The 27,600-nt window shown below is 39.0% G+C and overlaps 1 protein-coding gene across 12 annotated transcripts in view; it reads right to left on the bottom strand.

The window, feature by feature from the left end:
* Positions 1-27,600, bottom strand: part of unc-104 (kinesin family member unc-104) — a 187,863-nt gene that overhangs the window by 87,293 nt on the left and 72,970 nt on the right. For 11 of the 12 annotated variants that reach the window (XM_053773868.2, XM_053773873.2, XM_053773867.2 and 8 more), the window contains exons 3-11: positions 27,461-27,543; positions 26,407-26,485; positions 24,853-25,019; positions 23,425-23,603; positions 14,369-14,489; positions 11,143-11,277; positions 10,599-10,762; positions 10,288-10,427; positions 9,685-9,741 (exon numbers count right to left, since the gene is read on the bottom strand). In XM_053773868.2, coding sequence (XP_053629843.2) covers positions 9,685-9,741; positions 10,288-10,427; positions 10,599-10,762; positions 11,143-11,277; positions 14,369-14,489; positions 23,425-23,603; positions 24,853-25,019; positions 26,407-26,485; positions 27,461-27,543 — 1,125 coding nt within the window. The remainder of the gene's footprint in view (positions 1-9,684; positions 9,742-10,287; positions 10,428-10,598; positions 10,763-11,142; positions 11,278-14,368; positions 14,490-23,424; positions 23,604-24,852; positions 25,020-26,406; positions 26,486-27,460; positions 27,544-27,600) is intronic. The other variant, XM_053773875.2, reaches the window with a different exon arrangement.

The raw sequence follows: 27,600 nt of genomic DNA, 5'->3' as shown, positions 1-27,600 counted from the left end.
GATGCATTCCTTTGTACTCTCTCAAGTTACTCTGTATTTTACTTTGTGAGAGTTTCACATCAACACCACACTCAAAACACTAAACATATCAATAAATGGTTCACCCATTACAAGACACACTGAGGGCAAATTTCTAGGTCTCCATCTTGACTGTAATCTTAAATTTCAGACCCACATCCAGCATATAACTAAGAAAGTTTCCAAAACAGTAGGTATCCTTTCCAAGATGCGATACTATGTACCTAAAAGGGCGCCCCTTATCTTATATCACTCTCTAACATACCCTTACCTCACCTATGGTATTTGTGCTTTGGGGATCTTCCACGGCCACTCACCTTAAACCTTTAATAACCCAACAAAAAACAGTGGTGCAGATGATCACAAACTCCAGCACCAGACAACACGCCCCACCACTCTTCAAAATCTTAAACGTACTTTATATAAATTTTATTTTATTTTTTTTTAACAAGGCGGCCGTCTCCCACCGAGGCAGGGTGACCCAAAAAGAAAGAAAATCCCCCAAAATAAAATACTTTCATCATCATTCAACTCTTTCATCTCACTCACACATAATCACTGTTTTTGCAGAGGTGCTCAGAACACAACAGCTTAGAAGCATATACATATAAAGATACACAACATATCCCTCCAAACTGCCAATATCCCAAACCCCTCCTTTAGAGTGCAGGCATTGTACTTCCCATTTCCAGGACTCAAGTCCGGCTATATAAAAATAACCGGTTTCCCTGAATCCCTTCACTAAATATTACCCTGCTCACACTCGTCAGGTCCCAAATACCAATAAAAAATATACACATTTATTACTGTGCCTACTATATATACAGAACATTAAACTCCAATATCAACCCTCCATTCAAATTTCGCCTAGACAGCTTCAACAGAACACACAGGCATAACACGAGGCGCAAAACACTTTTTGACATCCCTCGTATCTGTCTCACACTATGCAAAAATACAGTGGACCCCCGGTTAACGATTTTAATCCGTGCAAGAGGGGTAATTGTTATGCGAAATAATCGTTATGCGAATGAATTTTCCCCATAAGAAATAATGGAAATCAAATTAATCCGTGCAAGACACCCAAAAGTATGAAAAAAAATTTTTTTTTATCACATGAAATATTAATTTTAATACACACAAACTGAAAAAGGCATGCACACTTACATGACACTTACTTTTATTGAAGATCTGGTGATGATTGATGGGATGGGAGGAGGGGAGAGCATTATCTTCTTACTGTTTAGAAGGGGAATCCCCTTCCATTAGGACTTGAGGTAGTAAGTCCTTTTCTGGGGTTACTTCCCTTCTTCTTTTAATGCCACTAGGGCCAGCTTCAGAGTCACTGGACTTCTTTCGCACAAGATATCTGTCCATAGTGGCCTGTACCTCTCGTTCCTTTATGACTTGCCTAAAGTGTTTCACAACATTGTCAGTGTAATAATCACCAGCACGGCTTGCAATAGCTGTGTGAGGGTGATTTTCATCCATGAAGGTTTGCACTTCAAGCCACTTTGCACAGATTTCCTTAATCTTTGTAGTAGGCAACTTCTTCAATTTCTCTCTCCCCTCCTCTGAACCAGTTTCCCCAGGTCTGGCCTCTTGCTCTTGAAGTTGATCTATCAGCTCATCAGTGGTTAGTTCTTCATTGTCCTCCTCCACCAACTCTTCCACATCCTCCCCACTAACCTCCAACCCCAAGGACTTTCCCAATGCCACAATGGATTCCTCAACTGGCATAATCCTCTCAGGGTTAGCCTCAAACCCTTCAAAATCCCTTTTCTCTACACATTCTGGCCACAGTTTCTTCCAAGCAGAGTTCAAGGTCCTCTTAGTCACTTCCTCCCAAGCCTTACCTATAAGGTTTACACAATTGAGGATATTAAAGTGATCTCTCCAAAACTCTCTTAGAGTCAGTTGAGTTTCTGAGGTCATTACAAAGCACCTTTCAAACAGAGCTTTTGTGTACAGTTTCTTGAAGTTGGAAATAACCTGCTGGTCCATGGGCTGCAGGAGAGGAGTGGTATTAGGAGGCAAAAACTTCACCTTAATGAAGCTCATGTCCCCATAAAGTCGCTCTGCCACGTCTGTAGGATGACCAGGGGCAATGTCTAACACCAGGAGGCACTTAAGTTCTAATTTCTTTTCAGTTAGGTAATCTTTCACATTGGGGGCAAATGCATGGTGTAACCAGTTATAGAAAAAGTCCCTAGTGACCCATGCCTTACTGTTTGCCCTCCACAGCACACACAAATTATCCTTGAGGACATTCTTTTGCCTGAACGCTCTGGGAGTTTCAGAGTGATACACTAATAAAGGCTTCACTTTGCAATCACCAGTAGCATTGGAACACATCAACAAAGTAAGCCTGTCTTTCATAGGCTTATGTCCTGGGAGTGCCTTTTCCTCCTGAGTAATGTAGGTCCTGCTTGGCATTTTCTTCCAGAACAGGCCTGTTTCATCACAATTAAACACTTGTTCAGGTTTCAGTCCTTCACTTTCTATGTACTCCTTGAATTCCTGCACATATTTTTCAGCCGCTTTGTGGTCCGAACTGGCAGCCTCACCATGCCTTATCACACTATGGATGCCACTACGCTTCTTAAATCTCTCAAACCAACCTTTGCTGGCCTTAAATTCACTCACATCATCACTAGTTGCAGGCAGTTTTTTAATTAAATCGTCATGCAACTTCCTAGCCTTTTCACATATGATCGCTTGAGAGACGCTATCTCCTGCTATCTGTTTTTCATTTATCCACACCAATAAGAGTCTCTCAACATCTTCCATCACTTGCGATCTTTGTTTCGAAAACACAGTTAAACCTTTGGCAAGAACAGCTTCCTTGATTGTCTTTCTGGTGCCCACAATAGTAGCGATGGTTGATTGGGGTTTCTTGTACAGCTTGACTAGGTCGGCTATACGCACTCCACTTTCATACTTATCAATGATCTCTTTCTTCATTTCTATTGTAATTCTCACCCTTACTGGTGTAGGGTTGGCACTAGAAGCTTTCTTGGGTCCCATGGTCACTTATTTTCCCGAAACAGCACCGAAAACACTGTAATAATACGAAATATTCCGAGTGTATGCTTGGATGTTACCGCGGAGGCTGGCTGGTAAACAATGGGACGGGCGGCACATGTGAGGCTGGCTGAGGGCGCACATTGGACGCGTCTCGGACGAAAATCGTTGAGCGGGTTTTTAATCGGTATGCGCGGCAAAAATTTTGCGATTAAAGTAAGCGGTATGCGAAATAATCGCTATGTGATGCCATCGTTATGCGGGGGTCCACTGTACAATGCACATAAAGGGCCCAAAGATCTGGAACTCTTTGCCTGCAACAGCAAGAGGTCCCCTGCCCACAAATCAATTTAGGACTATACTCAAAAATCATCTTATCGCTCAATAAAAACCATACCCACACTATGCTAAACTCTAACCAAATTTAAAGCAACTTTCCCAAATATTTTATTATCCCTTAACTTTTTTTTTTTTTTTCAACAAGTCGGCCGTCTCCCACCGAGGCAGGGTGACCCAAAAAAGAAAGAAAATCCCTTAACTATTAAGCCATTATTACAAACTTAAAAATGCATGTTTGTATCATTAATTGTACTGCCTCATATTAATAATAAATAAAATTACAAACTTAAAAATGCATGTTTATATCATAAATAATCATCGAGTAAAATATTGAATATTTATATTTTACCACTCTTCACCAGTCTAGACTTAAGTAGTCTTTAAGTATTAGATTAAGTCTGCCCAAAATGCCTCGGCACAGTAGTGGCTTTCTTTCTTCTAATTAAATTATGAAATGTAAACACACCTTGTAACCTTAAGAAAAGAAATAAAATTTTATTTTATTATTTTTTTAAGTGTTTTTCCACCATACTTATTGCCAATACCTGCTATGTGCAACTATTTTATAGTATGTGTCTGTCCCTTGTGATATTTTATGCCATTTCATTTCTCATTTTTTGTAATACCTCAAGTCATAATCCAGAACACACAATTTACATCAGAACATGACCATCTTTTGAGTGGATATGGATTGTTGATGTTGAGCATTTCTACCCCTTTTTTCTAGTATAAACTAGATCTAGTATGAATGATGCATTGCCTTCTCTCACTCAAGTTGCACCTTCAGTGTGCCGATTTATTAAAAAACTTAATTACAATAAGGAATTTGAATGACCATTTGTTTAGCCTTCCAGCCTCAGAGATTACCCAATCTTTTTATTTATATTCGGTAGATGAAATCTCTGAATGCAATAACTTGAAGTTTCATGGTTACTTTTCATCAATCGTTCCCTGAGTAGATTATGTAATCCCTCATTTACCGAGCCACATTCTTCTCTCACACTTGTTAAAAGGTGGATTGCATGCATTTATTATTGTGAGATTTTCATCTTTATTTTGAAAGTCATCATAGGCAAAAATAACACTATGAGACTGCAAAGCACTAAAGAAATACAGATTATATGATTCAGGGGCAATATGTGCATCATCTTGAAGCAACTTGGTAGAAGCACTACTGAGATACTAACAAAACAAAAAGTACACTAATAAAAAAATAAAAGCAAAATTTGTTCCTAAAACTGCTGCTACAAGGCTACAGTTCCAAAGCATCACACACTGTATGAACCCAAGACAAATGTGGTATGTACTAGAAGACACATACTGCTGATCCTGGCTCAAACTACATATTAATGAGAGAATCCTTTTATAGTGGCAATTCCAATCTCATTAGATATAAATTAAATACAGTACTACCTTTTCTGTGGTTATTCCAATCTTTCTAGATACAAGCCAAATACTCCCTTTACTGTGGTTTTTCAAATCATCCTAAATTTTTTTTTTTTTTTTATTATCACACCGGCCGATTCCCACCAAGGCAGGGTGGCCCGAAAAAGAAAAACTTTCACCATCATTCACTCCATCACTGTCTTGCCAGAAGGGTGCTTTACACTACAGTTTTTAAACTGCAACATTAACACCCCTCCTTCAGAGTGCAGGCACTGTACTTCCCATCTCCAGGACTCAAGTCCGGCCTGCCGGTTTCCCTGAATCCCTTCATAAATGTTACTTTGCTCACACTCCAACAGCACGTCAAGTATTAAAAACCATTTGTCTCCATTCACTCCTATCAAACACGCTCACGCATGCCTGCTGGAAGTCCAAGCCCCTCGCACACAAAACCTCCTTTACCCCCTCCCTCCAACCCTTCCTAGGCCGACCCCTACCCCGCCTTCCTTCCACTACAGACTGATATACTCTTGAAGTCATTCTGTTTCGCTCCATTCTCTCTACATGTCCGAACCACCTCAACAACCCTTCCTCAGCCCTCTGGACAACAGTTTTGGTAATCCCGCACCTCCTCCTAACTTCCAAACTACGAATTCTCTGCATTATATTCACACCACACATTGCTCTCAGACATGACATCTCCACTGCCTCCAGCCTTCTCCTCGCTGCAACATTCATCACCCATGCTTCACACCCATATAAGAGCGTTGGTAAAACTATACTCTCATACATTCCCCTCTTTGCCTCCAAGGACAAAGTTCTTTGTCTCCACAGACTCCTAAGTGCACCACTCACTCTTTTTCCCTCATCAATTCTATGATTCACCTCATCTTTCATAGACCCATCCGCTGACACGTCCACTCCCAAATATCTGAATACGTTCACCTCCTCCATACTCTCTCCCTCCAATCTGATATTCAATCTTTCATCACCTAATCTTTTTGTTATCCTCATAACCTTACTCTTTCCTGTATTCACCTTTAATTTTCTTCTTTTGCACACCCTACCAAATTCATCCACCAATCTCTGCAACTTCTCTTCAGAATCTCCCAAGAGCACAGTGTCATCAGCAAAGAGCAGCTGTGACAACTCCCACTTTGTGTGTGATTCTTTATCTTTTAACTCCACGCCTCTTGCCAAGACCCTCGCATTTACTTCTCTTACAACCCCATCTATAAATATATTAAACAACCACGGTGACATCACACATCCTTGTCTAAGGCCTACTTTTACTGGGAAAAAATTTCCCTCTTTCCTACATACTCTAACTTGAGCCTCACTATCCTCGTAAAAACTCTTCACTGCTTTCAGTAACCTACCTCCTACACCATACACTTGCAACATCTGCCACATTGCCCCCCTATCCACCCTGTCATACGCCTTTTCCAAATCCATAAATGCCACAAAGACCTCTTTAGCCTTATCTAAATACTGTTCACTTATATGTTTCACTGTAAACACCTGGTCCACACACCCCCTACCTTTCCTAAAGCCTCCTTGTTCATCTGCTATCCTATTCTCCGTCTTACTCTTAATTCTTTCAATTATAACTCTACCATACACTTTACCAGGTACACTCAACAGACTTATCCCCCTATAATTTTTGCACTCTCTTTTATCCCCTTTGCCTTTATACAAAGGAACTATGCATGCTCTCTGCCAATCCCTAGGTACCTTACCCTCTTCCATACATTTATTAAATAATTGCACCAACCACTCCAAAACTATATCCCCACCTGCTTTTAACATTTCTATCTTTATCCCATCAATCCCGGCTGCCTTACCCCCTTTCATTTTACCTACTGCCTCACGAACTTCCCCCACACTCACAACTGGCTCTTCCTCACTCCTACAAGATGTTATTCCTCCTTGCCCTATACACGAAATCACAGCTTCCCTATCTTCATCAACATTTAACAATTCCTCAAAATATTCCTTCCATCTTCCCAATACCTCTAACTCTCCATTTAATAACTCTCCTCTCCTATTTTTAACTGACAAATCCATTTGTTCTCTAGGCTTTCTTAACTTGTTAATCTCACTCCAAAACTTTTTCTTATTTTCAACAAAATTTGTTGATAACATCTCACCCACTCTCTCATTTGCTCTCTTTTTACATTGCTTCACCACTCTCTTAACTTCTCTCTTTTTCTCCATATACTCTTCCCTCCTTGCATCACTTCTACTTTGTAAAAACTTCTCATATGCTAACTTTTTCTCCCTTACTACTCTCTTTACATCATCATTCCACCAATCGCTCCTCTTCCCTCCTGCACCCACTTTCCTGTAACCACAAACTTCTGCTGAACACTCTAACACTACATTTTTAAACCTACCCCATACCTCTTCGACCCCATTGCCTATGCTCTCATTAGCCCATCTATCCTCCAATAGCTGTTTATATCTTACCCTAACTGCCTCCTCTTTTAGTTTATAAACCTTCACCTCTCTCTTCCCTGATGCTTCTATTCTCCTTGTATCCCATCTACCTTTTACTCTCAGTGTAGCTACAACTAGAAAGTGATCTGATATATCTGTGGCCCCTCTATAAACATGTACATCCTGAAGTCTACTCAACAGTCTTTTATCTACCAATACATAATCCAACAAACTACTGTCATTTCGCCCTACATCATATCGTGTATACTTATTTATCCTCTTTTTCTTAAAATATGTATTACCTATAACTAAACCCCTTTCTATACAAAGTTCAATCAAAGGGCTCCCATTATCATTTACACCTGGCACCCCAAACTTACCTACCACACCCTCTCTAAAAGTTTCTCCTACTTTAGCATTCAAGTCCCCTACCACAATTACTCTCTCACTTGGTTCAAAGGCTCCTATACATTCACTTAACATCTCCCAAAATCTCTCTCTCTCCTCTGCATTCCTCTCTTCTCCAGGTGCATACACGCTTATTATGACCCACTTCTCGCATCCAACCTTTACTTTAATCCACATAATTCTTGAATTTACACATTCATATTCTCTTTTCTCCTTCCATAACTGATCATTTAACATTACTGCTACCCCTTCCTTTGCTCTAACTCTCTCAGATACTCCAGATTTAATCCCATTTATTTCCCCCCACTGAAACTCTCCTACCCCCTTCAGCTTTGTTTCGCTTAGGGCCAGGACATCCAACTTCTTTTCATTCATAACATCAGCAATCATCTGTTTCTTGTCATCCGCACTGCATCCACGCACATTTAAGCAACCCAGTTTTATAAAGTTTTTCTTCTTCTCTTTTTTAGTAATTGTATACAGGAGAAGGGGTTACTAGCCCATTGCTCCCGGCATTTTAGTCGCCTCATACGACACGCATGGCTTACGGAGGAAAGATTCTTTTCCACTTCCCCATGGACAATAGAAGAAATAAAAAAGAACAAGAGCTATTTAGAAAAAGGAGAAAAACCTAGATGTATGTATATATATATATGCATGTGCGTGTCTGTGAAGTGTGACCAAAGTGTAAGTAGGAGTAGCAAGATATCCCTGTTATCTTAGCGTGTTTATGAGACAGAAAAATGTCAGTTAAATATTCCCTCTTCTGCGGTGGTTCCAATACTGATAGATCTCATTTAGATATCTTTCCTGTGGAGACTCCAATCCCACTAGATATCAACTGGATACTCTCTTTTCTGTGAAGACTCCATTCCCAGAATTTTGGATTGTCAGTTTAGTGTGACTGCTGATTCATTGTGCTCTGCTTGCCTCATTACCTTGTCTGAGCTAAGGAATGCCAATTCCACTGAAGATAAAAGGTCATAGATGCTCACTACAGAACAGCAAGAATAAAGTTTGCACTGAAACCCCTTTTTTAAGTTTCCAATTAGGATAATGCACCACAAGCAAGAGCTACTTCTAAAGTACTGTATAGATAGCTAGAAAAAAAATTGACTAGCATTATAGTATTATTAAACTATGTTATGTCAACAATATTTGGTGTTTTAATTTTTTTATATAAAAAACAGTAAGGATACGAATGGCTACATTAACTATGAAAAATAGTATTACAAAGGGAACAGAGCTTGGCAACAGCACCAGAAATAAAAGCACACTGCTTACACAACTGGCTCAGCACCCAGCTTTCAAACATCTCTTTAGCATAACAAATGTTTGCGCAAATAAAAATGTTAGTAATGTCCTGTGAAAATAAAAAAAATGATAGAGATAATAAAATGACTGCATGAAGCATGTGATGTGTATAGCATAAGATAGTACACTGACACCCACAAGGGAGTGAACAGACGAAGGCTGCCAAGCCGTGCAGTGTGCTGGTCTACTATTAGCTGAGCACTCTCTCAGCCATCTCCACATATTAACAGCAGATGTTCAAGAGACAAATGGTCAGCTGAAAAAGGCTTTCCGGTGCATCTCAGGCCAGTAAATCAGGTTTATGTGACATGTGTCTACATAAAAGCTGGTTATGGCAACAAAATGCACTGCCCAATCAGGGACACCAATTGTCAAGAATTTTGTTATCATAAAATTTGAATACTTGCACTGAACATGGCTATAAACACTCTTGAAATTGCAATGCATGCACTGATCTTATAGCCATACAGTACATTTTTATTTGCTATTAAAGGCACAGTGCACATCAGCTTCTAGCTATTCAAATTGATTGTCTTCATGAAATGATCATGGTGGGAGAGTGCATAACACCAGACTCTGGCCAAACAGTGCACCTTGGGCAAAACAGTCAATGAGCAATGCAAGGGCACCCTATAGAAAAGGGGCAGACCAAATTAAAAATATACAGCAAAACGGCTTGAGCAAGGGGTAACCAGCCATACAGGTCTGAGATGCGTGGGCACAACTTTGGGTGTAATGAATGGGCAGATTACTTACATGGCCCGAGATCAGCAGGACGGTTGTCATTGTGGTAGATGACCTTGCCATCCAGGCCTGCTGAAGGTGGCATTAGGGAGAAAATTGTACCCACATTAGCTCAGCCTTCAGTCATCACTGCTGATAGCAGCCACTGAGGTCAAACTTAACTGACCAAGAATCGGATGCTCATTTTCAGAGATGAGAGCTAAAATGGTGCTTGTGAATCACTAATGACAGCTGACCCAATCTGTGCACTGGCTATAGCAGAGCTTCAGTTTTTTATTATTAGATAAACTAGCATGGTAACTAAGGTATGGGTGAGAAAATATTACAACCGCATACTGTACTGTATAACAGAGCAAGTCCCCTAAGATACGCAGTGATATGGTGTGCTGCCTTCTTGCAATAAGGGTTGGCTTTTCAGTTACCTTGTATATACTAAAATAATTTTAGAGGAGTTTCTCAAATAATGGCAAGAGCAAACCATACTGTGTTCTTGGGTATCAGCCTTAGGAAGCGGCTCCACAGGATTCTGATTCTGTTTAAAATTCATATCAATTATATATGAAATGTCCCTTACAATTAACTACCTGTAGCCTATACTGAACAGAAGTAGCTCACCTTCTTGAACTTCAATGCCCTCTTGCTTCAATAGTTCACGAAGACGCTGGATCTCCTCCTTCAACTCACGAATCAATTTTGCATTAGCATCCTCATTAACCACAGCATTGCAACGAATTTGTTTGGCTCGATCTGCATACCTAATAAATTTTTTATAAGGATGTCAAAATATTTTTTATTCTATACTATTAATATAAAGAAACACTGTTAAAGCTATCTAATCTGAGTAACACAGGAAGAACAATTAAGTCTTTATTCAATAAAAAAAGTAAATTCCTAAACAAGGAGAATTAAAGGACATACAGACATACCTAAGAGTCGAGAGTGTTTCATCATAGTTAATATCTGCAGGAGATATGGCTGCAACCATAGCAGTTTTGCTGTTTCCACCAAGATTTTCTCTAAGAAGCCACGTCAGTACCGAGTCACGATATGGGATGAATTCTGTTTTTCTTTTCTTATTTGGTTTTGAGGCCTGAAAACACCAGAAAAATAAGTATGGTGGTACTAAACATAAAGAAATAGTTAAATGATTCAGAGAGATACAGCTCACTTCTTTTGAAGTGAGTGAACTACCATATGATTTGGTTTCTAGTAACTGTTAATATCATGATCGCTATGTAGCCATGATCAAAAGAGAGAGAGAGAGAGAGAGAGAACAGATCCTATAATTAGGAACACGTACCTTATTTGCCTATTATGGCAGAACAGATATGAAAAAAAGGCAAAAATCAGAAGTGTAAATCATCTCGATCTTCCAAAAATTAGTGGAAGGCTGAGTTATGTTTCAGTATACATCTACTATTTTGCCATTTAATAAACTACAGTGTAAAGCAAAGCAGAGTGGACACTTACTACTTCAGCAAGACCAGAGATGACTTTGCCAAGTGTGGTCAATGATTTATTGATGTTAGCACCCTCTTTCAGCCGAGTACCTTTTGCTCCGGTGGAATCTGCTCTTTCAGAACCAGCTAAATCCACTAAAGATATCTGTAAATTTAAATTTGCAACAATACAATAGTGAAATAGTTAAATTATTAAAAAATACCATTGTATAGACAATAATTACAATGTAACAAAGTGAAGAAACTTGTGTCTGTTAGCAGTGCTCTTTAACTGTTTCAACAGGCAGTGTAAATAACTTTACCTTAATGAAAACACAAAACATGACTGGGCCATGTTACATTTCAATAAAAGATGTGCCTACCAGTATATAACAGGTATATTATTTCAAACAAGGTTGTCCAGCTTCTGATTAGCTGATGGGCAACACTGCCCACCAGATAATCAGAAGCTGGCCACATGTATATATGTTTTGTACAAGAAAAATATATACTACAATGCAGTATTTTGATCAGGAGCATAACTGCACACAGAAATGGGTCTGCATATGATCATTAGCAATGGTTAATATTTTAGATACACATAACTGATGACAACAAATAAGTAAAGGATTGTTATTACAAAATATTTTTAATACATTTATGGATTTTATAATTATTTATTTTTCAAAGTGAACTCAAAGATGTACTGCTCATGCACTCTGTCCATGGATTGCATACAGCACAGAGCTCACTGTTTTGAGACCAATGATTTAAAAGAAAACACTGAATCCTTATTCTGAATACTGCTTCATATTAATATAATTAAATATCAGAAAGTAGTGAAAAATATATTATATCAGTATCTGCCTATCTTCTACTAGTCAGGCAAATTAAATTTCACACTGAATAAATTAGATATGACAGTTTCAGTACAGATAACTAAGGTCATATGCTTAAAATTTATCAATATAATTTCAAATATGAATCAATGTCAAAATGCATTATGAAGGGTTTCAAAAAAGCCAGTTAGATGGGCTTCAAGTTCTGGACTTGCTACCATAAAATGGTTGCACTATATAAAGAAACCCATGTACTCTACTGCACAATACATATTCAACAACTTTGTGAGATTTTATGACCCTGTCACTAGGCCTTAGACTCGTAAGTATTAAACAGGATGATAATATATTAAAAAAATAATTGTTTATAAGATTCTATGTCACCATGGTTAATAAATACATTTATAGATGAGGTTGTAAAAGATGTAAACACTAGGGTACAGTGTAAATGTGCAAGATTAAAAGATAATGAATCTGATAGAAAGTGGGAGTTATCACAGTTGCATTTTGCCGATGACACGGTTCTTTTGGGAGATTCTGAAGAGAAGTCGCAAAGGATGGTAGACAAATTTGGGAGAGTATGTAAAAGAAAAAAAAATAAAAGTGAACAGAGGAAAGAGCAAGGAGATGAAAGTTACAAAAAAAAAAAAAAACAAGCCAATGAAAGACTAGATATCAGATTGGAGTGGAGGGAGTGCTGAGGATGCTACTTTTTTTTTTTTTTTTTTTTTTTTAACTCGGCAAGTGTCTCCCACCATGGAGGAAATAAATGTGTTAAGACATTTGGGAGTGAACTTGTGAGCAGATAGGTTTGTTATAAATGAATTGAACAATAGAATTACTGAGGGGAAAAAGGTGGGTGGTGCATTGAGTCATCTGTGGAGACAAAGAACTTTATCCACGAAGGCAAATAAAAGATTATATACTGAAGCATACAAGTAAAGAATACATAAGATAAGGGTGAAGAACTGTTTGTTATACTTATGGATTTGGGAAGGGCATATATTACTATACTGTATGACAATACTGTAATACAGGTTTATTACAAAATAATGAATAATCTAAGAAAGGTATGCTATACATATCCTAGGAATTATCAACAAAGTCCACAACATGTACTGCTACATAAAAGAAACTGTAGTGCATCATGTGTTGTGTTTTCTCTAAACCATTTTAACAAAAAAATCACAATATAGTGGTCCCTCGCTTTTCGTAGTTCTCGGCAATCGTAAATTTTGCCAATCATAGGGGTATTTTCGTATAAACATGGACTCGCTTTTCATAGGTTGACTCGCGAATAGTAGTTCGTCCGGGACGCTTGTGCACGGTGTGAGCCGGGGCGGCCTCCCTACCCAGCCAGTCTGGCATTGTTTACCAGTGAGTGAAGGTCCCCTCAAGTGCTCCTACGAAATATTTCATAATATTCCACTCATTTTAGTGCTTGCAATTACTAAATAAGCTACCATGGCTCCAAAGAAAGCTCCTAGTGCCAAGCCTGTGGTAAAGAAGGTGAGAAATATGTACAGTGACAAAGTCTTGGGCCATTTTAAGGAAGTGTTAAAGAGACGCCAGAAACAGAGCTCTCTCCACAGTTACTTTGCGAGACAGGACTAGAGTGACTCTCAAGGTGGTCCTAGTGGCATTAAGAAACAGAGAAGAGAAGCAACCCCAGAGAAGCAATTGGTACCTGAGGTGTTGCTGGAAGGGGATTCCCCTTCCAAACTGTAAACAATCCAATCTCTCTCCTCCTCCAATCTCCCATACACTAAGAAGAATCTCCAATAAAGGTAAGTGTTATGCTGTTAATGTTTCATTCATCATTTCCCATTGTATTGTTTATGTACTATATGTATATTTCATGTAAAAAATTTTTTTTGTTTTAATACTTCTGGGTGTCAGGAACGGATTAATTGTATTTACATTATTTCTTATGGGGAAAATTGATTCGCAAATTGTAAATTTCGTTTATAGTAGCTCCTCCAGGAACGGATTAATTACGAAAAACGAGGGACCACTGTACTAGTTAAAAAGTTACAAAATACAGAATGTGAAAACATCCATCACAAATGAGATGAATTAACATGGCAGTTTGAAGTATAGTATGTACAAACATTTTAGTGCCTAAGCAATTATCATACAGATCTTTCCATAAATTTCTTATTATTCATATTTTTTTATATCTCTAATAAAAACATAACATTAAGATAAAACCATGCAGCATGGTATAAATTTCAGCACATGAACATTCCAAGTTCTGAAAGTAAACCACAAAATACGAAACAATCTTATTGTTATCGGTACATCTGTGGGGCGACCTCATGTATTAGATATATAAACTCTCTCTCACTTTAATGGCAAGTTTATTTTAATAGGAAAAAATTAGACAGGTCAATAAGCAATAGAGGAATAGCACAATACCTTCGAGACTCTCTCTGTTGAGAGTTTTGTGGTGGAATCATTACGACGCTGAGTTAAAACAATTGTAAACACTGCATGGGAACGAGAAGATGTTTCATTCATGTTGGTAGCTGCCACCGTTCTGTGAATAATTAAATATGGTAAGTACCATAATGCGCAAATCCTAAAATTATGCAATAATGTTTGAGTTCCCTGAAAGTTATATAAACTTAGAAACATTATTTAAGGTTTATATAGGTAATGAGAGTAAAAAGTGATCTTTTGAAGCAGTTTTGGCAGTTTGGAGGGATATGTTGTGTATCTTCATACATATATGCTTCTAAACTGTTGTGTTTTGGGCACCTCTGCAAAAACAGTAATTATGTATGAGTGAGATGAAAGTGTTGAATGATGATGAAAGTATTTTCTTTTTGGGTCACCCTGCCTCGGTGGGAGATATGTTTGGAGGGATATGTTGTGTATCTTTATGTGTGTATGCTTCTAGACTGTTGTATTCTGAGCACCTCTGCAAAAACAGTGATAATGTGCGAGTGTGGTGAAAGTGTTGAATGATGATGAAAGTATTTTCTTTTTTGGGGATTTTCTTTCTTTTTTTGGGTCACCCTGCCTCGGTGGGAGAGGGCCGACTTGTTGAAAAAAAAAAAAATATATATATATATATATATTTCCTAGGTAGTAGGTTGGTAGACAGCAACCGCCCAGGGAGGTACTACCGTCCTGCCAAGTGAGTGTAAAACGAAAGCCTGTAATTGTTTTACATGATGGTAGGATTGCTGGTGTCTTTTGTCTGTCTCATAAATATGCAAGATTACAGGTAAGTCTTGCTGCTTCTACTTACACTTAGGTCACACTACACATACATGTACAAGCATATATATACACACCCCTCTGGGTTTTCTTCTATTTTCTTCCTAATTCTTGTTCTTGTTTATTTCCTCTTATCTCCATGGGGAAGTGGAACAGAATTCTTCCTCCGTAAGCCATGCGTGTTGTAGGAGGCGACTAAAATGCTGGGAGCAAGGGGCTAGTAACCCCTTCTCCTGTATATATTACTAAATGTAAAAGGAGAAACTTTCATTTTTCCTTTTGGGCCACCTCACCTCGGTGGGATACGGCCGGTTTGTTGAAAGAAAAAAAAAAATATATAATATGTATATACATATATATATATATTTCTTTCTTTCTTTCAACACACCGGCCGTCTCCCACCGAGGCAGGGTGACCCAAAAAAAGAAAGAAAATCCCCAAAAAGAAAATACTTTCATCATCATTCAACACTTTCACCACACTCGCACATTATCACTGTTTTTGCAGAGGTGCTCAGAATACAACAGTCTAGAAAAATACACACATAAAGATACACAACATATCCCTCCAAACTGCCAATATCCCAAACCCCTCCTTTAAAGTGCAGGCATTGTACTTCCCATTTCCAGGACTCAAGTTCGACTATATGAAAATAACCGGTTTCCCTGAATCCCTTCACTAAATATTACCCTGCTCACACTCCAACAGATCGTCAGGTCCCAAGTACCATTCGTCTCCATTCACTCCTATCTAACACGCTCACGCACGCTTGCTGGAAGTCCAAGCCCCTTACCCACAAAACCTCCTTTACCCCCTCTCTCCAACCCTTTCGAGGACGACCCCTACCCCGCCTTCCTTCCCCTATAGATTTATATGCTTTCCATGTCATTCTACTTTGATCCATTCTCTCTAAATGACCAAACCACCTCAACAACCCCTCTTCTGCCCTCTGACTAATACTTTTATTAACTCCACACCTTCTCCTAATTTCCACACTCCGAATTTTCTGCATAATATTTAAACCACACATTGCCCTTAAACAGGACATCTCCACTGCCTCCAACCGTCTCCTCGCTGCTGCATTTACCACCCAAGCTTCACACCCATATAAGAGTGTTGGTACTACTATGCTTTCATACATTCCCTTCTTTGCCTCCATAGATAACGTTTTTTGACTCCACATATACCTCAACGCACCACTCACCTTTTTTCCCTCATCAATTCTATGATTAACCTCATCCTTCATAAATCCATCCGCCGACACGTCAACTCCCAAGTATCTGAAAACATTCACTTCTTCCATACTCCTCCTCCCCAATTTGATATCCAATTTTTCTTTATCTAAATCATTTGACACACTCATCACCTTACTCTTTTCTATGTTCACTTTCAACTTTCTACCTTTACACACATTCCCAAACTCATCCACTAACCTTTGCAATTTTTCTTTAGAATCTCCCATAAGCACAGTATCATCAGCAAAAAGTAACTGTGTCAATTCCCATTTTGAATTTGATTCCCCATAATTTAATCCCACCCCTCTCCCAAACACCCTAGCATTTACTTCCTTTACAACCCCATCTATAAATATATTAAACAACCATGGTGACATTACACATCCCTGTCTAAGACCTACTTTTACCGGGAAGTAGTCTCCCTCTCTTCTACACACCCTAACCTGAGCCTCACTATCCTCATAAAAACTCTTTACAGCATTTAATAACTTACCACCTATTCCATATACTTGCAACATCTGCCACATTGCTCCTCTATCCACTCTATCATATGCCTTTTCTAAATCCATAAATGCAATAAAAACTTCCCTATCTTTATCTAAATACTGTTCACATATATGCTTCAATGTAAACACCTGATCTACACATCCCCTACCCACTCTAAAACCTCCTTGCTCATCCGCAATCCTACATTCTGTCTTACCTCTAATTCTTTCAATTATAACCCTACCGTACACTTTTCCTGGTATACTCAGTAAGCTTATTCCTCTATAATTTTTACAGTCTCTTTTGTCCCCTTTCCCTTTATATAAAGGGACTATACATGCTCTCTGCCAATCTCTAGGTACCTTCCCCTCTTTCATACATTTATTAAACAAAAGTACCAGCCACTCCAACACTATATCCCCCCCTGCTTTTAACATTTCTGTCATGATCCCATCAGTTCCAGCTGCTTTACCCCCTTTCATTTTACGTAATGCCTCACGTACCTCCCCCACACTTACATTCTGCTCTTCTTCACTCCTAAAAGATGGTATACCTCCCTGACCAGTGCATGAAATTACTGCCTCTGTTTCTTCCTTAACATTTAAAAGTTCCTCAAAATATTCTCGCCATCTACCCAATACCTCCATCTCCCCATCTACTAACTCCCCTACTCTGTTTTTAACTGACAAATCCATATTTTCCCTAGGCTTTCTTAACTTGTTTAACTCACTCCAAAATTTTTTCTTATTTTCATTAAAATTTCTTGACAGTGCCTCTCCCACTCTATCATCTGCTCTCCTTTTGCACTCTCTCACCACTCTCTTTACCTTTCTTTTACTCTCCATATACTCTGCTCTTCTTATAACACTTCTGCTTTGTAAAAACCTCTCATAAGCTACCTTTTTCTCTTTTATCACACCCTTTACTTCATCATTCCACCAATCACTCCTCTTTCCTCCTGCCCCCACCCTCCTATAACCACAAACTTCTGCCCCACATTCTAATACTGCATTTTTAAAACTATTCCAACCCTCTTCAACCCCCCCACTACTCATCTTTGCACTAGCCCACCTTTCTGCCAATAGTCGCTTATATCTCACCCGAACTTCCTCCTCCCTTAGTTTATACACTTTCACCTCCCTCTTACTTGTTGTTGCCACCTTCCTCTTTTCCCATCTACCTCTTACTCTAACTGTAGCTACAACTAAATAATGATCCGATATATCAGTTGCCCCTCTATAAACATGTACATCCTGGAGCCTACCCATCAACCTTTTATCCACCAATACATAATCTAATAAACTACTTTCATTACGTGCTACATCATACCTTGTATATTTATTTATCCTCTTTTTCATAAAATATGTATTACTTATTACCAAATTTCTTTCTACACATAGCTCAATTAAAGGCTCCCCATTTACATTTACCCCTGGCACCCCAAATTTACCTACTACTCCCTCCATAACATTTTTACCCACTTTAGCATTAAAATCCCCAACCACCATTACTCTCACACTTGATTCAAAACTCCCCACGCATTCACTCAACATTTCCCAAAATCTCTCTCTCTCCTCTACACTTCTCTCTTCTCCAGGTGCATACACGCTTATTATAACCCACTTTTCACATCCAATCTTTATTTTACTCCACATAATCCTTGAATTAATACATTTATAGTCCCTCTTTTCCTGCCATAGCTTATCCTTCAACATTATATATATATATATATATATGGGGTCGAAGAGGTATGGGGTAGGTTTAAAAATGTAGTGTTAGAGTGTTCAGCAGAAGTTTGTGGTTACAGGAAAGTGGGTGCAGGAGGGAAGAGGAGCGATTGGTGGAATGATGATGTAAAGAGAGTAGTAAGGGAGAAAAAGTTAGCATATGAGAAGTTTTTACAAAGTAGAAGTGATGCAAGGAGGGAAGAGTATATGGAGAAAAAGAGAGAAGTTAAGAGAGTGGTGAAGCAATGTAAAAAGAGAGCAAATGAGAGAGTGGGTGAGATGTTATCAACAAATTTTGTTGAAAATAAGAAAAAGTTTTGGAGTGAGATTAACAAGTTAAGAAAGCCTAGAGAACAAATGGATTTGTCAGTTAAAAATAGGAGAGGAGAGTCATTAAATGGAGAGTTAGAGGTATTGGGAAGATGGAGGGAATATTTTGAGGAATTGTTAAATGTTGATGAAGATAGGGAAGCTGTGATTTCGTGTATAGGGCAAGGAGGAATAACATCTTGTAGGAGTGAGGAAGAGCCAGTTGTGAGTGTGGGGGAAGTTCGTGAGGCAGTAGGTAAAATGAAAGGGGGCAAGGCAGCCGGGATTGATGGGATAAAGATAGAAATGTTAAAAGCAGGTGGGGATATAGTTTTGGAGTGGTTGGTGCAATTATTTAATAAATGTATGGAAGAGGGTAAGGTACCTAGGGATTGGCAGAGAGCATGCATAGTTCCTTTGTATAAAGGCAAAGGGGATAAAAGAGAGTGCAAAAATTATAGGGGGATAAGTCTGTTGAGTGTACCTGGTAAAGTGTATGGTAGAGTTATAATTGAAAGAATTAAGAGTAAGACGGAGAATAGGATAGCAGATGAACAAGGAGGCTTTAGGAAAGGTAGGGGGTGTGTGGACCAGGTGTTTACAGTGAAACATATAAGTGAACAGTATTTAGATAAGGCTAAAGAGGTCTTTGTGGCATTTATGGATTTGGAAAAGGCGTATGACAGGGTGGATAGGGGGGCAATGTGGCAGATGTTGCAAGTGTATGGTGTAGGAGGTAGGTTACTGAAAGCAGTGAAGAGTTTTTACGAGGATAGTGAGGCTCAAGTTAGAGTATGTAGGAAAGAGGGAAATTTTTTCCCAGTAAAAGTAGGCCTTAGACAAGGATGTGTGATGTCACCGTGGTTGTTTAATATATTTATAGATGGGGTTGTAAGAGAAGTAAATGCGAGGGTCTTGGCAAGAGGCGTGGAGTTAAAAGATAAAGAATCACACACAAAGTGGGAGTTGTCACAGCTGCTCTTTGCTGATGACACTGTGCTCTTGGGAGATTCTGAAGAGAAGTTGCAGAGATTGGTGGATGAATTTGGTAGGGTGTGCAAAAGAAGAAAATTAAAGGTGAATACAGGAAAGAGTAAGGTTATGAGGATAACAAAAAGATTAGGTGATGAAAGATTGAATATCAGATTGGAGGGAGAGAGTATGGAGGAGGTGAACGTATTCAGATATTTGGGAGTGGACGTGTCAGCGGATGGGTCTATGAAAGATGAGGTGAATCATAGAATTGATGAGGGAAAAAGAGTGAGTGGTGCACTTAGGAGTCTGTGGAGACAAAGAACTTTGTCCTTGGAGGCAAAGAGGGGAATGTATGAGAGTATAGTTTTACCAACGCTCTTATATGGGTGTGAAGCGTGGGTGATGAATGTTGCAGCGAGGAGAAGGCTGGAGGCAGTGGAGATGTCGTGTCTGAGGGCAATGTGTGGTGTGAATATAATGCAGAGAATTCGTAGTTTGGAAGTTAGGAGGAGGTGCGGGATTACCAAAACTGTTGTCCAGAGGGCTGAGGAAGGGTTGTTGAGGTGGTTCGGACATGTAGAGAGAATGGAGCGAAACAGAATGACTTCAAGAGTGTATCAGTCTGTAGTGGAAGGAAGGCGGGGTAGGGGTCGGCCTAAGAAGGGTTGGAGGGAGGGGGTAAAGGAGGTTTTGTGTGCGAGGGGCTTGGACTTCCAGCAGGCATGCGTGAGCGTGTTTGATAGGAGTGAATGGAGACAAATGGTTTTTAATACTTGACGTGCTGTTGGAGTGTGAGCAAAGTAACATTTATGAAGGGATTCAGGGAAACCGGCAGGCCGGACTTGAGTCCTGGAGATGGGAAGTACAGTGCCTGCACTCTGAAGGAGGGGTGTTAATGTTGCAGTTTAAAAACTGTAGTGTAAAGCACCCTTCTGGCAAGACAGTGATGGAGTGAATGATGGTGAAAGTTTTTCTTTTTCGGGCCACCCTGCCTTGGTGGGAATCGGCCTGTGTGATAATAAAAAAAAAAATATATATATATATATATATACAGTGGACCCCCGCATAACGATGGCATCGCATAGCGATTTTTCCGCATAACGATTACTTTTATCGCAAAATTTTTGCCGCGCATACCGATTAAAAACCCGCATACCGATTTTCGTCCGAGACGCGTCCAATGTGCCCTCAGCCAGCCTCACATGTGCCGCTCCGTCCCATTGTTTACCAGCCAGCCTCCGCGGTAACATCCAAGCATACACTCGGAATATTTCGTATTATTACAGTATTTTCGGTGCTGTTTCTGGAAAATAAGTGACCATGGGCCCCAAGAAAGCTTCTAGTGCCAACCCTGTGGTAAAAAGGGTGAGAATTAGTATGGAAATTAAGAAAGATTTTGAAGGGTTTGGGGCTAACCCTGAGAAGCCTATGCCAGTTGTGGAATCCATTGTGCCTACTTCAAAGATTAAGGAAATGTGTGCAGAGTGGGTTGAACTGCAAACCTTTATAGATGAAAATCACCCTGACACAGCTGTTGCAAGCCGTGCTTGTGACTATTTCAATGACAATGTTATGGCCCATTTTAGGAAAGTCTTGAAGGAACGGGAGGTACAGAGCTCTATGGACAGATTTGTTGTGCGACAGAGGTCCAGTGACTCTGAAGCTGGTCCTAGTGGCATTAAAAGAAGAAGGGAAGTAACCCCAGAAAAGGACTTGCTACCTCAAGTCCTAATGGAAGGGGATTCCCCTTCTAAACAGTAAGAAGATAATGCTCTCCCCTCCTCCCATCCCATCAATCATCACCAGATCTTCAATAAAAGTAAGTGTCATGTAATTGTGCATGCCTTTTTCAGTTTGTGTGTATTAAAATTAACATTTCATGTGGTAAAAAAAATTTTTTTTCATACTTTTGGGCGTCTTGCACGGATTAATTTTATTTCCATTATTTCTTATGGGGAAAATTCATTCGCATAACGATTATTTCGCATAACGATGAGCCCTCTTGCACGGATTAAAATCGTTAACCGGGGGTCCACTGTATATATATATATATATATATATATATATATATATATATATATATCTCTTTCTTTCAACACACCGGCCGTATCCCACCGAGGCGGGGTGGCCCAAAAGGAAAAACGAAAGTTTCTCCTTTTACATCTAGTAATATATACAGGAGAAGACGTTACTAGCCCCTTGCTCCCGGCATTTTAGTCGCCTCTTACAACACGCATGGCTTACGGAGGAAGAATTCTGTTCCACTTCCCCATGGAGATAAGAGGAAATAAACAAGAATAAGAACTAGAAAGAAAATAGAAGAAAACCCAGAGGGGTGTATATATATGTGCTTGTACATGTATGTGTAGTGTGACCTAAGTGTAAGTAGAAGTAGCAAGACGTACCTGAAATCTTGCATGTTCATGAGACAGAAAAAAGGACACCAGCAATCCTACCATCATGTAAAACAATTACAGGCTTTCGTTTTACACTCACTTGGCAGGACGGTAGTACCTCCCTGGGTGGTTGCTGTCTACCAACCTACTACCTACATATATATATATATATATATATATCCTAGGTAGTAGGTTGGTAGACAGCAACCGCCCAGGGAAGTACTACCGTCCAGCCAAGTGAGTGTAAAACGAAAGCCTGTAATTGTTTTACATGATGGTAGGATTGCTGGTGTCCTTTTTTCTGTCTCATGAACATGCAAGATTTCAGGTACGTCTTGCTACTTCTACTTACACTTAGGTCACACTACACATACATGTACAAGCACATATATACACACCCCTCTGGGTTTTCTTCTATTTTCTTTCTAGTTCTTATTCTTGTTTATTTCCTCTTATCTCCATGGGGAAGTGGAACAGAATTCTTCCTCCGTAAGCCATGCGTGTTGTAAGAGGCAACTAAAATGCCGGGAGCAAGGGGCTAGTAACCTCTTCTCCTGTATATATTACTAAATGTAAAAGGAGAAACTTTCGTTTTTCCTTTTGGGCCACCCCACCTCGGTGGGATACGGCCGGTGTGTTGAAAGAAAGAATATATATATATATATATATATAGATATATATATATATAGATATATACATATATATATATATATATTGGCAGTTTGGAGGGGTATGTTGTGTATCTTTATACGTATATGCTTCCAAGCTGTTGTATTCTGAGCACCTCTGCAAAACAAGTGATAATGTGTGAGTGTGGTGAAAGTGTTGAATGATGATGAAAGTATTTTCTTTTTGGGGATTTTCTTTCTTTTTTGGGTCACCCTGCCTCAGTGGGAGATGGCCGACTTGTTGGGAACATTGGGCATGATTTCTTACACCTGCTGCTCATGTTCAGCTAACAGTAAGTAGGTAACTGGGTGCTAGCCGACTGGTGTGGGTTGCATCCTGAGGGTGGTAGTATACCTTAGATAACGGTGTGCTTTGAAATGAGTTGAGGTAAGATAACAGCTCTTGATTTGTGTAAAAAAAAAAAAATCAAAATTATATTCAGAGATACACACCTGGCTTTGTTTCCTTCATCTATTAAATTGTGAATGTCTTCATAGGTTGTGACTGCCAATTTTGCGAGGTCTTCCACATATGGACCAAGGAGAGGATGCTCACGCACACGAAGATTGTTTTGTTTCTTAGGATTCAGCAGGTCCCTTACACGTTCACAGTAGATTTCCATGTAACTTACCTGTCATAAATTTTTTTTTTAATTTCACATACATGAATGCTGTATATTCAAGTACTGGACTGCACTTTAACAGGCTTCCAGCATTACTAATTCATGAACAGTTTTATAATGTTATAAAATTTTGAGTACAGGAGGGCCCTGCTATATAGCAGGTCAGATTTCAGGCTACTACACTAAAGTGAAAATCACTGTAGAGTGAAATATAGCCTCTTTTCACTTTCAAATGCATATAAAAGCCTGATAACATGTTTGCACTATCATATATAAGGTGAGAAATAGAGTTAGGCAAGAAAAATGCATATAGAGTACACACATTACTTATCTTAAAATATTTGTGTACTTAGCTTTTAGTGAGTCGTGAATATATTTATCCCAAGAAGCGTGAATAAACGAAGGATGGGTATAACTGAAAAACTGCTGTATTAGTGAAACGATGTAAAGCGAAGTGCTGTAACGCTAGGCACTCCTGTACATTACATCAAATTTTTGTATTAATATTCACTTACTACTCTTATAGTATGATACGGTATGGTACAGTATTTGCACAGACAGTGTACAACTGCTGTTTCTAAAAAAAATATTTGAATACTGATTTAACTATATGTACTTTTATTAATAATAAGTTTCTATGAATGAACCCAAGCAGAGTTCTTATATTTCTTTGCATTTTAAGTTTTAAGTTACAAAAATAAACTGATGGAGAAGTACATTAGAGATATACCCACAGCATGACTTAAGAAATCGTAATGACACGATTGCAAATAAACCATACCCCCGGCCGGGATTGAACCCGCGGTCATAGAGTCTCAAAACTCCAGCCCGTCGCGCTAGCCACTAGACCAGCTAGCCACAATAAGATTCATCCAACTAGGTATATTTCTACACCATAGGAAAGTTAGCACAGGCACCTCTGTGACCACAAATGCAAGTTTTTACAGACGAATCTCCAGCTAGCGTGGCCGTTGACGGCAGTGAAGGGACTTGAGCTAGAGTTCGTCACGGCCACGCTAGCTGGAGATTCGTCTGTAAAAACTTGCATTTGTGGTCACAGAGGTGCCTGTGCTAACTTTCCTATGGTGTAGAAATATACCTAGTTGGATGAATCTTATTGTGGCTAGCTGGTCTAGTGGCTAGCGCGACGGGCTGGAGTTTTGAGACTCTATGACCGCGGGTTCAATCCCGGCCGGGGGTATGGTTTATACCCACAGCAGTTGTGAACTATCAACAGTGATAGAGGTCACCGTCATACCTCAACGGAATACTGCAGCTCCTCATCTTTACAATTTGCAATTCTTCGAAACATGTCTTTACATACAAGAGGAATGATTCCTTCCTGACCCTCCTCTTGTTTACCCATCATTGTGTATGATTTCCCTGCGCCCGTCTGCCCATATGCAAAAATACAAACATTGTAACCTGTTGGAAAGTGAAACTAAAATTAGTATAATATGATAATAAATAAAATACAATAAATCATGGCATAAGCCTTGGTAATAAATACCACAAGTTGGTTTAGAAAAACACGTAAGCAAACACTAGGACATATTTATTAGAAAATGTTTCGGTCCTGAGACCATGATCATTTCTAACATACAGAGGTTAAAAGACAGTATATATACTGTCTTTTAAACTCTGTATGTTAGAAGTGATCAAGGTCTCAGGACCGAAATGTTTTCTAATAAATATGTCCTAGTGTTTGCTTACGTGTTTTTCTAAACCACAATAAATCATACAAGTTTATTGGGTGGGGATTGGCAGGTTTGAGGGTTATTTGAATTGTGGATTGGCAGGTTAGAGGGTCATTTGAATTGTGGATTGGCAGATTAGAGGGTCATTTGAATTGTGATGACCATGCACAGCCAGATTAAGAGTTGTGGGGAGGTCCCACGGCAAGCAACCTGTAGGAGCCCCTCATATAAAAACTTCCTTGTCAATTTACATACTGGTGTTATTATATACCATGTAAAATAGCTTTGTGTTTGAGTGTGTAGTATTAATGACTCCTAAGCATCATATTTTTCTACTTCAATAGTTTAGATCCCTTGGGATGGGGGGATCTCCTTTTGTGGGGGATAATGGGGCTAGTGCCCCTGTTGTCCACCCTTTAACCTGGTACTGTATCTCTGCACTACTGGAAGGACAACAAGAGAATGAATGAAAGTAACTGTGCTTTCTTGTTTGAGTCACCCTACCTTAGCAGGAAAAAATCAATGTGTTAAACAAATACTCTACTGTATATATACCAAACAATATTACATATAATACAGCATTTTATTAAAGATATAGGGTGAGTACAGCTAGATAGCATGCAAGTCTTGTGCCCAATGGATGGAGGATTGAGCCTCTACCACTTCTTGCATTATATCACCCACACCAGTTTAGCACTATACGTACTTGAATTAAAAGAAAAAAAAAATGCCATATATTCAGTGGCAGCACAAAGAGGAGGAGGTAAGGGTGAAGTGCCCCTAATCTTCAATGGTCCACCATATAAAAAGAATTAATAATAATAAGACAGTTTCAAGGTAGGTCCCCAGCATCCCCTACCAATTACAGTGCCACTCTTAAGGACCCTCATATATGGAAATTCCGAAGCTGCCCATGCATGTATTACACAATTATTGTACTGGTTTACATGCTCTTTTCTGAAGTACTACTGTACAGTACAGTACTGTAATGTATTAGTGAGATTTTAGTTTTATTAATATATATGTGAAAATTGCAAGTTAAACAAAATTTCCCATAAATGTTTTTCTTAAGCTACATTATCAAATAGATTGGCTGAACAGGAAAGTTCCTTTACCTTCGAAGGCATGTTGCAACATTTCTTCTCCTATATCTCTAAACACGTCAGATTGTGATGCAAAGTTACTGTCATGTACCTGAAACAGAAAATGATAGTAAGGAGATAGGAACAGTTAATGAAACTACGGTAAAGACAATGAAACAATAAAGAAATGAATCAAATAAACACAACTCATAAAACTGAAGACTGACTGATAGTTATTTTATGCTTTGCTAAACCCATCCTGTGGGCATTAAACCCACATACTGAAGATAAATATTTAAATGACATCTTGGTTTGTCCTAGACTATTAAGTCACAACTGTTACTATATCTGATAATGGTTCAAGACTGAAGGAGATTTATCTCTAATTTGTGGATTAGTTGCAAAATGCATTACAGCATGTCCAAACTGAGAAATTCACAACAAGTGAGCATTTAACTTGTCACTAATTCTTACAACAATCATGTACCGTAATTACTGGAAATGAACATTGTTATTATAAAGAAGTGAAAGGGATTCAGCCCCACAGCCCAAGAGTCCTGAGATTATCAAGTGATAAGAAGTGCTACTAAACACTTATCTTCTCCTCCTCTCCATTTAGATAAATGGTTCAGAGAACTGACAAGTTGATATATTAAACACATGTGCAACACTTTGGTAAATTTATTGTAGAAGCATTGTGCTACACAGTGGCTTCATCAGTCCTATACAAAGAAGAATGGTGAAGATCAGAAGAAGTTTGAGGTAATCAGTCCCCCAGCCTGGAGTTGATGTAATTGACTCCAGGGTGGGGGATTGATTACTTCAAACTCCTTCTGATCTTCACCATTATTCTTTGTATAAGACTGATGACATCACTGTGTAGCAAAATGTTTCCTCAATAAAGATACCCAGGTGTTACACAACTGTCTAATTTTTCTCTTCTCCATGTCTCAACTCATAATCATGCTGTCAAAAGCACACACTGTCAGTTTAGGTGGATTAAAATAATGGTAACACTATATGAAGGTAATGACAGGAATTTTATGTAGATAACAGAATTGTAGTGGCAATCTGCGCAAAAACTCACATCATGTGACCAGTATGAGTAGTCGAAGTTGAAGTTCTTGGAGGCATCCTTGCTCCCCGGTGGTGCTTTTGGATTAGTTATACCTGGCACAGAAAAAAAAAATGTTTATAATACCAGCAAAACGATGTACAGATTAAGGT

The sequence above is a fragment of the Cherax quadricarinatus genome, chromosome 7 (genome assembly GCF_038502225.1).
Source record: "Cherax quadricarinatus isolate ZL_2023a chromosome 7, ASM3850222v1, whole genome shotgun sequence".
NCBI classification, from domain to species: Eukaryota; Metazoa; Arthropoda; class Malacostraca; order Decapoda; family Parastacidae; genus Cherax; species Cherax quadricarinatus.
This window is presented reverse-complemented; position numbering and strand designations above follow the sequence as displayed.